The sequence below is a fragment of the Abramis brama genome, assembly GCF_963993115.1.
Source record: "Abramis brama genome assembly, chromosome: 17".
In the NCBI taxonomy this organism is placed as follows: Eukaryota; Metazoa; Chordata; class Actinopteri; order Cypriniformes; family Leuciscidae; genus Abramis; species Abramis brama.
Window position 1 is genome coordinate 26,355,396 of NC_139979.1, and position 12,182 is coordinate 26,367,577.

At 37.5% G+C, this 12,182-nt stretch overlaps 1 protein-coding gene across 2 annotated transcripts in view; it reads left to right on the forward strand.

Moving 5' to 3' along the window:
* dnah5 (dynein, axonemal, heavy chain 5) overlaps nt 1-12,182 on the forward strand; it is a gene marked incomplete at its 5' end in the record, with an annotated part of 162,820 nt that overhangs the window by 49,225 nt on the left and 101,413 nt on the right. The window contains 5 exons of one of the 2 annotated variants that reach the window (XM_084089567.1): nt 1,749-1,917; nt 8,406-8,651; nt 8,972-9,168; nt 10,491-10,584; nt 11,115-11,254. In XM_084089567.1, coding sequence (XP_083945693.1) covers nt 1,749-1,917; nt 8,406-8,651; nt 8,972-9,168; nt 10,491-10,584; nt 11,115-11,254 — 846 coding nt within the window. Of the gene's footprint in view, nt 1-1,748; nt 1,918-8,402; nt 8,652-8,971; nt 9,169-10,490; nt 10,585-11,114; nt 11,255-12,182 lie in introns of both variants that reach the window. The other variant, XM_084089568.1, reaches the window with a different exon arrangement.

Consider the following 12,182-nt stretch of genomic DNA (forward strand, 5'->3'; position numbering starts at 1 on the left):
CACCTACCTTGTTTTGTCCGGATTTTTTGACTTTTCAGTTTGGTCCAAATCAAAATTACAGGTGTGAAACCTCCCCCGGACCACGGTCCGGACCAAACAGACGAAATTTGGTCCAACGAAAAGAGGTAGTCTCGGTCCGGTTCAAACTGAACAAAGGTTTGGTTCGTTTCTAGTGTGAAAGCATTTTCTGTATGGTTCGGACTTTCGGACCATTTACAGGAAGTTCCGGTGGTTCCCGCGTAGCCTAAACAACTGAAGAAGAATATTTATGTGCAGATCTGTCAGTCCTGCCCACAGCGTTTCTTCCAACTGATTCACACACGCGCGCGCGCACACACACACACACACACACACACACACACACACACACACACACACACATTTTTCCTGCGTCCTGCCGGCGACGATAAAATGTTCGCACAACGAGGACGTTCATTTGGCGAATTTGAACTAGCCTCGAGTATAGTTGGTGCTGCAGGGAGTAATGCCATAATAATAAAAGTATAGTGGCAACGATATGCGTCTGTTCATTCATTCTTGTCAAAGTTACCCGCCGAATTGACAACACGCTGACGTCAGACGCACGTCCGTTCAAACCAATCAATGTCAAGATGCAGCCCATATAGATGATGACGACAGGACGCAAGTACGTCATGTAAAGTTTTTTAGTGCGCTCGCATAATTGCAATGTGAAACCAAACCAAAACTAACCGAATGTATACAATGTATCAAAACATGAACTTTGGTTCGGACCTTGGTGCGGGTGTGAAAACGCCCTATGACTCACGCTACGGTCAGACTGAGATTGGAATGGTCCAGCTCGAAGCACAAGATCGCAAGCAGTCATAAGTGCACTGCTCCAGTGAGCCTTCCATTTCTTCCAGACCTGCACACTGAGGTGTCAGGTTCGTGGGAACATCCATTCTCTGCTCGCATGGTCCATTTTGCTTCATATTATTCTAATGTAGAGGGGCTGAGCTAACGGGGTTATGGCAGGATGCCGCAGGTGGAGAGGAATTTAGCAAGTTATTTCTTCCTGGGGACATCCTCATCATTGAAGGCTCCCGTTTTGCCCTCTGTCAGATGACATCGAGGTTGTTGGGCAAAGCGTAATCAGAGGCTGGTCAGACTGGCGGAGCTTTGCATACTATGTCGATATTACAAGCTTACCAGTCAGACCTGCTTAAGGACCTGGATCGGGGAAGGGATTATCTCCTGAGGCGGCTCTGTCATAGGGGTGAGCTGCACTCAGATATTAAGTGAGGTTACGCTCCTTCCCATTGCAACGTTGTGCAGGGTGTTTCCATTTGCTGGCTGACATTTTAAGTTTCAGTGCCTAATGTTCTAATATTTTAGGTCTCCAGGAAGGCACTGGTCTGCATGGCATAGTTGGTATTGACATCCCCATTGAGTCATCTGATGTGGCGTTGAGTTCCCTTGAAAAGGAGGAACGAGACACTGCATCGCGTTTCTGTGCTTCCTTCAGACATTTGAAGCTGATGATGTGTTTTCAGGTTTCCTTTTTTACGCTGGGGAGCACCCTGTGACGTCATCACTGTGTCCACCATGATTTGCTAGTTGGTATACATGCCTCAGACACTGGGTCCTGCGGGATGCATCCCCATTGCGTCATCTGACACGGCGTCTCGTTCCTCTCTCAGGGAACCATGGTTACATGTGTAACCTGAGATATTTTCTGACTGAAGAAATAATCAATCTGATCATGCTCATTCAATTTCTCATTTTAGGAGCTTTGCATCAAAGGAGCCCAAATGCTGCATACCAAAAGCTCACTGGTGGAGGAGGCAGCCAATGAGCTGATTAATATGTTACTGGAGTTTGAGCAGAAAGAGGAAGAAGAGAGAAATCGTGATGAAAGCAGGACAGAGAGTAAAGTGGAACAGATGGACAGTGATGGTAAGGCCTGCTGTTGATCATCCATGCGGTATATGCTCTAGAAATTGCATGTTTTCCCCCCCTGACCGTATAAAAAAAACCCAGAATGTTATTAATATATTAAATTAATCTATTTCAATCAATTTAACAAAAAATACTCAATTTGAGGAATTAAGGTATGTGGGGATGCTCTGATCGATCAGCTGTTTATCAGTATTGGCCGATAATCACATTCTATGACTCGACAGATAGCCACTAAATTTATGAGGGATGTAAACGAGACGTATGAGACGTACATGTAAACAGTATACAGATGAGGCTTTTGCATTTGTTCTGCTTTGTAACTTCGCGAAGCCTAAATCTGTTCTAATTTTTCACCTTTATTATTACAAAATATTTTTAAAACATCAAAACCAATGCATTTTCTTACAGTGTGCATAATATTTCATATATTCCCCATAATTCTATAAACTTTGGCAGAGATTCCAACTGAAAAGTAAATTCATCACCCAGAGACAAGAACCAATTACTTAATATATCAAAAAGATTACCCAATCATGAACACTGCACACATTTTTTATTTTTTATTTAATCAATCTCAGAACAAAGGATTGAGGTGTACCACATATCTGTTTGTAGCTATAGCCCCAAGTACAATCCTCCACTAGAGGTCACCTGTCCGCCAGGGTTTCCGTTGTCCGGTAAATCTCTCCGGTCAAATTGTCCGATTAAAATTGACTAATAATCCCGCCCCCCTAACACAATCTGAATTTGAGAATAAGCCTAAAATGTATAAAGCAAAAATTCACCGACCTTTGGCTATGTTATAAAGGAACAGGCTCTACCGTTTGAAAGTTATTAAACATTATTACATGGCTTGGTTGAATTCCAATGTGTAATGCGGTCTGTTATTTCTTGATATCAGACCGCTGCGAAGCACTAGCGGCGCCAGGATTTTGATTGTAGGTGGGCCTCCAGAAAACTGGATGGGCCAGTTAAAATAAGCCAAAAAATAAAATAAAAACGGGCTCCCCTTCATCTCCGTTTCAGCGCTTCAGCACTCAGTAGCTACCTGAATTTAATGCGTAATTAGCATAGGTAAAAAAAAAAAAAAAAAACTTAAACAGGATTTTTTTTGTTGCTTTTTTAATACAGTTACAAATTCATTTAATTTATTGTTTAATAAAATTATAGGCCTATTATTTTTAGTTTATTAACAGCAACAACAGCTGTATAGATGAAGTTGACGATCGCCATCTCCTAGTGAACGCGCCTAGAGAGAAATGCACATCATGGATTACATAATCAGATAGTAGCCTATTTATTTTCATTTTAAATTGTTAAAAAGACATTTCAAGCTTTCTTAAGATATATTTCATGTCTGTGAGGCATATGCTGAGTTTCGTTAAGTTAGGATGAGATGCGCTCCAGTTCACGAGCAATGCAAGTGACTGCGCGGGCTCCTGCATGATTAGGCCTATCGTCTGCTATATTTCTGCTTCTTATTTATTAAATCCAGGCAATTGGTTGATAAAAAAAATGATTAAAATTAAGATACAATTTATACAAAACGAAATTCACTTCAAAAAAGTCTTTCTACAAAACAAAACTTAATTAAGTGGTCAAAATCATGTCTGACCCGCTCCATGTCTCTCGATATTGCGCATCCTATCTTACTCGTGCGGTTCACTTTCCATAATCAACATAAATTAAAAAATAACATTATAATATTTTAACAAATATTAAAATAAGTGAGCTTATTTAATGGCTACAACACGTATAGTAGACCTAGACTCTCTATTTGTACAAATTGCTGCACATTCATTTTATTCTGAATTTTGCACACATAAGTTGAAAGGCATTTGTTTGCATGCATAGCAAAACATATCTGCAACATTTATCAAGTTCACTGATAATTATGCGCGCATTTATTAATTATTATCTTAATGAATAATGAAACAAGGACGAAGCATGTAAACTGCGTTGTTTGTTTAGAATGGAATGGATCGCAAATAGATCCGAATGAAGAAACGTACAAAACCATAGTAGAAAATGTTTTTTTCCGTCTATTTGAAAGTTAGGCTAATAAACATGTTGCATTCGGCCTGATTATGTCATTTTTTAAGTTATATAGCCTGCCTTGACCGGCATATCATCAAAATGTCCGGAAAACGAAACCTCTGCCGGTCACTTTGACCGGCACCATTTTTTTCTAGCGGAAACTCTGCTGTCCCCTTGTCAATCGGACGTTTGTACAGGGTGCAGCCTTGCACGCCAGCAGCCTTTAGGAGAAAAGTTGAATCCAAAAAAATTTCTCCATCTTGTTGAAGAAACTTGCATGTTGGAAACACATTCAAAACTTTCCAGAACTGGGGTGCTAAGAGACAGTAAACAACTTTCATCTTCCTCCCAGTCTTCCACAGCCCCGCTTGCAATGATTGAGGGAAAGATATAACCATGCCCCTCTACACATTAATTTACAACAGCTGGGTTCTTCAAAAATACTTCATAATCTGCTCTCAAGTCCTTGAATATTTTTGCAATTCACTGTTGTAAAAATCTATTTCACACCACTTTTTTGGCTCAAGTCTTTCACATTACTTCTCATGATATGTCCCAGCTTATTACACCCAGCTGCTAACAGCCGTGCTTATTTTCAGAGGACAACAGTCTTGAAGGTAAAAAGGAGTTCAAAAACAGTGGCTCCTCTAATAACCAAAAACCAGCAGGTGTATTAGATGGTCTTGATACAACAAAAACCTTCCAGGCCTCCAGCGCAGGTCTATAAAAAGAGGGAGGGTCCACCATTTCAGTCTTGCAGCTGCATTCAAAACAAATATTTATCAAAACCCATTCCACTTGCCATCCTTAAAAGAGCTGTTGCAGTGTCCATCCAGGCAGAGTTTTTGTTGTACAATAGTCTTTGGGCTGTTTGTAGCTGAAAAGTCATTATCCTAGACTTGATATCCACCAAGCCTTGTACTGGAAGATACTAAGTGGCTGATTGAATCCAGTGTTATCCTGACTTCCATAGTAGGAAAAATATATACTATGGAAGTCAATGGGACCCAAAAACTGTCTGGTTACTGACATTCTTCTAAATATCTTCCTTTCTGTTCAGCAGAAGAAAGAAATTCATACAGGTTTGAAAAAACATGAGGGTGATTATATGATGACAGAATTTTCATTTTAAAAGTGAACTTCTTCGCAAATTAGGATCATATCTATTAATTATATCCACCTCCATATTTGATATGTCCTTCTCAATTGACTGAATGGTTTCTATTATTTTTTTTAGTGGAATTATCAGTGTGTTGCAAACAAAACTATTTAATATTTGTTTTCCCTATTTCCCACCACTGTTTAAAATGATCAAAAGTGCCTTTTCTCAATTTGTTTCTATACTTTTTAACTGGAGGTAAATGCTTATTTAGACGGAAACGCTTAATTTTACTCAAGAGTTCAACCCCCACAGTCTTATGAAGAAATGTAAATGACTTTACAAAATCTCTACATTAGAAAAAAAAAGTCCATCAACCTGCTTTCCAAAAGTAATGTCTAGAAACTGATCAATTTCCTCTAAAGTATACAAAGAGAGATCCTTCTGAGGATATTGAGAGTTCTCTTCAAACCCATATCAATATCCTGCATAGAAGCGGACTCATCTGACAATGCATCCTCTGCTGCCTTCAGCGATTCTGTTCGACTCTTCTCTGCATCACACCCATACTGATCAGCACTAGTACTTGGCACCACAGTCTTATCACATTCATTGTCACAGTCACCTTTTTCGGCTTTTTTCGCCTTTGTTGCAATTGGCTTTTGGCTTGCTTAGTTGGGGACATTTAATTTATTTTAATATTCAACATCATGGTTTTCTCCAGAGTGGCTATATATATATATATATATATATATATATATATATATATATATATTAAATGAACTAAATTAATAACTTTTTTACTACAAAAATGAAACATCACTGAACTTACTTAAGATGGACTGTGATGCTATTTTCTTCTGGAAACAAACTTTGTTCCATTATTTTCCTGTTATCTCTGTAAAGCTGCTTTGAAACAATCTGTTTTGTAAAAAAGCGCTATATAAATAAAGGTGACTTGACTTGCCCTGTTCAGCCACTAAAAATGTTTTACCTTTACCAGTGTTATCAGTATTCAAACTTGTTACCTCTACCCAGGGCTCTACACTTACTTTTTGAACAAGGAGCACTGGTGCGCCTAAATAAAAAAATTTAGGAGCACAGACAAATATTTGGGGGCACAGTCATTTTTGTTGTATAAGTTTATCATTATAGTTTTATTATTAGAATTATTCAACAATTACATTTACAATGCTCATTGTAAGGTTAAGAACATCAGACCAAAACTTTCAAACAAAAGATTTTCATTTAATTCTACTTTATCGTCATGTAGATTTCATTTATCATTGTATGTAGGCCCTATGTATGTTTCACATTTTATCTGAAATGAAGATCATGTCTGAGTCACTTGGCCAAGCTTTGTAGCCTGGTCGCCTTTTGACCTCTTTCCAGCAGACAGCCAATTTTCAGCACATTTTGTAGGATCAAACAGTTCCAGGGTGGGCCCCTCTGTGCTGACCTGAATTAGTAGGGCCCTATAAAATCCGTTTTATTTTTTCCCAAATTCCGTTTTATTTTTTCCCAAATTCCGTTTTTTCCGTTTTAATTTTTGCAAATTCCGTTTTTTCCGTTTTAATTTTTGGGAATTCAGGTTTTTTTTACCCTTTACTGTAATTTTAGTCGTAAAAAGAGTGTTTTTAATGTTAATGATTAAAATGTACACAAATAAAATAGGAATGACCCTAAATTTATTGAGGTAACAAACAAAATTCTCATTTTAAGAGATGTTAAATGTGGTTTGGTTTGTTTACATTAGTGAATGAATGTATTAGGCTAACTAACATGAACCACGAGCAATACATTTGTTACTGTATTTATTAATCTTTGTTAATCTTAGTCAACCCTAACCCTGTATTTTTAATGTTACTTCACATAGTGCATTAAGCTAACTAATGTTAACAAATACAACTTTTCATTTAAATAATGTAGGCTACTAAATGGTGAAATTAACATTAATAAAGATTAATAAATGCTGTAGAAGTGCAGTTTAGTAATAGTTAATGTTAACTGATCTAGTTAACTAGAGTTTAATAAATGGAACCTTATTGTAAAGTGTTACCGATTTTGTTATACACCGAACCGATTCAGTGTTGGACAGATCAGTTGTTTTAACCATTCATTAAAGTGAATCAGTTTAAAGGAGTCATTAGTTCGCGAATCGGACGTATCATTAGCAGACGTTGTGTGATTATCCCGGCAGTTTTAGGACATCGCACAAGATTTGTCAACACAGAAAACATTTCATCATTGGATAGGATTTGTTTAGTTTATTGAAAGTGTTTTTTATGTCAGATGAATGGGCGGAACGCTTTTCAGAGAAGAAGGAAAGGTAAAAAAGTTTTTTTTTTTTTTTTTTTGCATAATTCACACACAGCGGTAGCCTAATTCAGGAAAAAAAATATCCGAATGCTCCACGTGAAACCTCGTTCTTCCGATCTTTTACCATTGTGTCAATTCTCAATTGATTTAGATTAATAAGCGCGAGGGAGTGAGAGAGAGCAAGACAGTTTGAAGACGCGCGCGCGACCGGGCCTCTCTCTCTGCTCGTTCTTTCAGTAATATGCGATTTTCCTCAGAGCTCAGACATACGTTTTTCTCCCACACAAAAACAGATGTAAAATTCCGCGTTGACACTAGATTCCGCGTTAATTTGCCAACTCCGCGATTCCGTGATCGCGGAAATTATAGGGCCCTAAAATAGTTCGTGTGTGGGCACTGTAGTTTTTTTTATGAGGCTACAGACTAGCTACTGAAGATTTAGGCCTAAATAACTGATCTCCCGGTAATATAGTGTCCTACTCTGCCCCTCCTCATGATGATGTATTTGCAGCTGTTTCTATAGAAAAATGCTGTGTCACTCGCACGAGTGCGCCCAAATATTTTTTCCCGTTCGCACGCCGAAATATTTACTCGCATGTGCGAGTGAAATGGGCGCACTGTAGAGCCCTGCCTCTACCACTGGCATCTCTGAAGTATTCGCCGCTACATCCATATTAATCTCTGAGTGTCTCACCTCCGTGAGGCCTGAAATCTCCTCCTGACCCGTATGTATAGAAGCAGCCTGAGTAGTTGCATAAATCATATATGATCCTTCTTCATGTTTTATATGAAAAGAGACGTTAAGTGTACGATCTGGTGAATCTAAAAACATGTAAACTTGTCTCCTAAAATAATTAACATGCTTCAATACTGGGTGCTTACACCCCATGTAATCACTTTAAATGGACTCACAATCTTGCCAAACCGCAATAATTCACGCTCTAATACGTCATCAGAGATTAACGGCGGCACGTTTGAAGTACTGTGTAATATTGAATACACCATGTTCTGTTCTATTTATTCAAAGGAGAGGAGGAATGTAAATCCGAGGGTCGTCTCTTATCACGTAGCACCACGGCCCCTAGCGTTGGCCCCTCTTCCCCACTGATGAGAAAGAAGAAAAAGAGGGATCTGATGAAGGTGATGGAGGAGGAGGCAAAGGAGCTGCTTTCTCATTTTAACCATCGGAATGTGGATGCATTACTGCGCCTCACCCGTAACACACTGGAGACCCTACGCAAGCGTATCCACGCCATATCCTTGATGCAATTTATGGGTTGGTTGTTTTTCTGATAATAATTTAGTAAATTAATTTCACAGGCAAAAAAGGTCTATTGTCTATTAGGGTAGTGCAGCTCATGCAGAAGTCACTTTTAAACCAAGCAGCTTTCTGTTGGTCAGTGCAAAAAATTATCAGCTTGAAATTGAGTGAAGTCTGTGTGGAGAATTTGTGGATTCTTATTGAAAAGACAAATTTTGCCAAGCAACTGAATATGTGACCTCACATTTATTATTTTTTTCCAAGCACGAAGCTTCCTATAATCATTTGGTTGGCCAACTCTAACTCATTGTAAATAAATTTCACTTCCCATGCAGCAGAAGCAGATTCTCCCAGTCGGCAGAAGGGAAGTGGGTCGCAGCCCATCTTTAAGGCTGGAGTGTGTTTAACCATCCCCAACATCATCATGGTTCCAGGGCTAGAAGAGGTTCAGCAAGCCTTGAACAGAGCTGTGGACTTTGTGGTCAGCGTCAGTAAAGGAGTTGGACAGTGGAGCAAAGAGAGAATTTCCAAGGTTTTATTTTATTTGTCATTCATTTTCTTCCATACAAAAACAAACACTTGTTTTTGATCCATTAATGCATCTCTCACTTACTGAATGCGATCATCTCACTGTTTGAAGCGCCTGTCATAGGAAATCAAGCCGTCTTCTTTTTTTTGTGCACTTTAGTAATCAGACACTTGTGTCTGCTGAAGCTTTTTTTGTAAAAAAATAAATAATAATTATTAAAATGAACTTTTGACTAAGTTAACTTTTAAGAAATATACACATTTAAAATAGGCTGTGTTTATTCATACTGAGTCGGGCTGCACGATATATCATTTTAGAATCGGTATCACAATTCGTGCATTCGCAATGTCAAGTAAAGGGATCATAGTTGACCCATACAGATCAGGCCCCATGGTTCGAAACAATCTGATTCTCAGATTAATAGCAAAGTTTAACCATCATAGAGCGAAAGTTATAAAATTTACATCATTTGCACGTGTTTTAGGTCCTGTCAGTTTAAACATTCAAGCGATTTTAAACCACTGTGCAAGAAGAATTGTGCAAGAAGATACGAAAGAGAACTCAATTCAGAAATTGTGCGCTGTTTTCTGTGCACACACACAGAGCAGCACAGACAACAGGCGAACACCGAATTCTGTTCTCTTCCACGTCTTTTTGTGCTTGAACGGACAATTGAGAGAGAATGTGTATCATTATATTGCCTAATATGCCTGCTGCTGTCTGTCATTAATGTTAATCAAACAACAAAACACAAAGATAAAATCACTTATGTAGCTTTAAAAAAATAGTTTTTATTAATATTTAAAATTTAGATTAATTATATTTAAGTTATACAGTAAAGAATATGCAGTTATTTTACATTTGATTATTCAATTTCTGTACATTCTGTACCTGAAAAACATTAAGCATTGTTTATTTCATTTGTGTATTTGTTATATTGTAACATATAAATGTTACTCTTGCTCTTCGTAGTCTTTCATTAAAATGCAGAACCCTGAAACTTTGTTTTTAGCTTTGTTTCACCAAGGCCTCTTATTTTTCAACCCTTGATAAAAAGTTCAACCTTGCATTCATTTTTGTTAAAGACACTTGAAAATGTTACATTATATAAGTAAAATGGGTTTCAAATACTATTTTATGTTGACATTAAGTAGCCTATTATGTAACTTACCTAGTATTTTATTCTCCTTTTACTCTCATACTTTGTAATTATTTCGTTTTCTTGAACTGGTGTGATCTTAAAAGTTGAAATACCAAATCTATGCATTTCTTATTTGTGTGTAATGCATGCAAAATGTCAGACTTGAGTATTTTTGTTGTCACAGAGGAAAATGAGTGAGCGACGCATGGCCGCTCTGAAACAGAACAAAGAAGAGAGTGAATCAGAAGACGGTGAATCAACCTATCGCAGCTTCGCCGGTACGACTTTTCCTCACCCTCTGTAATTACACAGCTCAGCAGAGCAAATCAAGAACTAACAGGTCCTTGGTCAGTTGAAAAATTGTCTTTATGATGACTGAAAATAAAAGCTCTGGATGGATAAGCTGATCTCCAACCATTTGATAAATGAAAGGGAGATAAATATAATGAATGCAAAGACAGTGGATGTGATTTTATGAAGTGGTGACATGTTCTTTGTGTCACAGTAATCTTATCCACATTCTTTATTCTCTCTCTATCGCTCACTCACTCTCAGAAAAGGGAAACTGACACAAAATTGACTACAGCAGTGCCACAACAACATATCTCTGACTACTGTAATGAAGCGACTCTGCCTGAAAATCTTTCATCCCTTAAAATAGATCAGAGATAAAGAGTCCTTCATAGAACTGATTTGAGGCGAAAATATTATATTACTGTTTTTCAGAGGTATTCTTCTCTTACAGCTCCTCTCTGCTCTTGTTTATTAAATTTAATCACTCTTTTTGTGTATTGTTTTCCTCCTGAAGGCAGTACCTCAGATATATCGGCATCTGCAAACCAGGCCATTCCCATCCAAACCAAGAACTACCACAAAAGCATCTCTGAGAACAAAGAGATTGTCAAGCTGGTCTCTGTGCTTAGTACATCCATCAACTCCTCCAAGAAGGTCTGAACTTTTGTTGTTCTAATGTTTTTTTTGGTTTCACTTTATTTTGATGGTCCCTTTAACACGTTCTGTTGACTATAAGTAACGCTGCACCTACATGTCTACTAACTCTCATTAGAGTATTAGTAGAGTATTAGTAGACTGGTAGGGTTAGGGTTAGATTAAGTTGACATGTAGTTGCAAAATTACTTATAGTCAGTAGAGTGTCTGTTGGAGGACCATCAGAATAAAGTGTTTGCAGATATTAAGCAGACAGTCTACTTATACTCCAATGAAAGTTAGTTGACATATAGTTGCAAAGTTACTTATAGTCAACAGCACGTTCAAAAGGGACCATCAAAATAAAGTGTTACCGTTTTTTTTCTTTTCGTTTTTTTTTCTATTTCATGACAATGTCCCTGACTATTATCAATCAATTTACCAGAGATTTGCCCACAGACTAAAATGATTCAAATCCAATTTATTTATTTGAAAACTAGGCAAATACAATGAATCCCACTGAATGAAAAATTCTAGATTGAATAAAATAAACTTCATCTGCAGGAATTATTGTGTCAATTAAGGCATAACCAGAAGCTAGAACAGAACTTCAGCATAGTTTTGTAGTGGAGAATCAATATTAGCACTTTTACCAAAATAGAGCTGTCCATATCTGCTTTCTAAACACTCTCAAATGCCTTGACCCATAGATTTCTATTGTAAGTGTATTACTGTAAACACATTTTTTTTTTTTTTTTTTTTTACAAACTGGAATAATTTAAAATGATTTTCTTTGGCAATTCACAGCACGCTACAGATGCTTATTTAGAATTTGCCACTTTCCTTTAAGGCATATAAAAACATACTTATTATTTACAAGTCAGAAATATGATCGTCCCATGAGAACAAGTCTATATAGCCTTTGCTGGATATGTTTGCTTCATTCGGT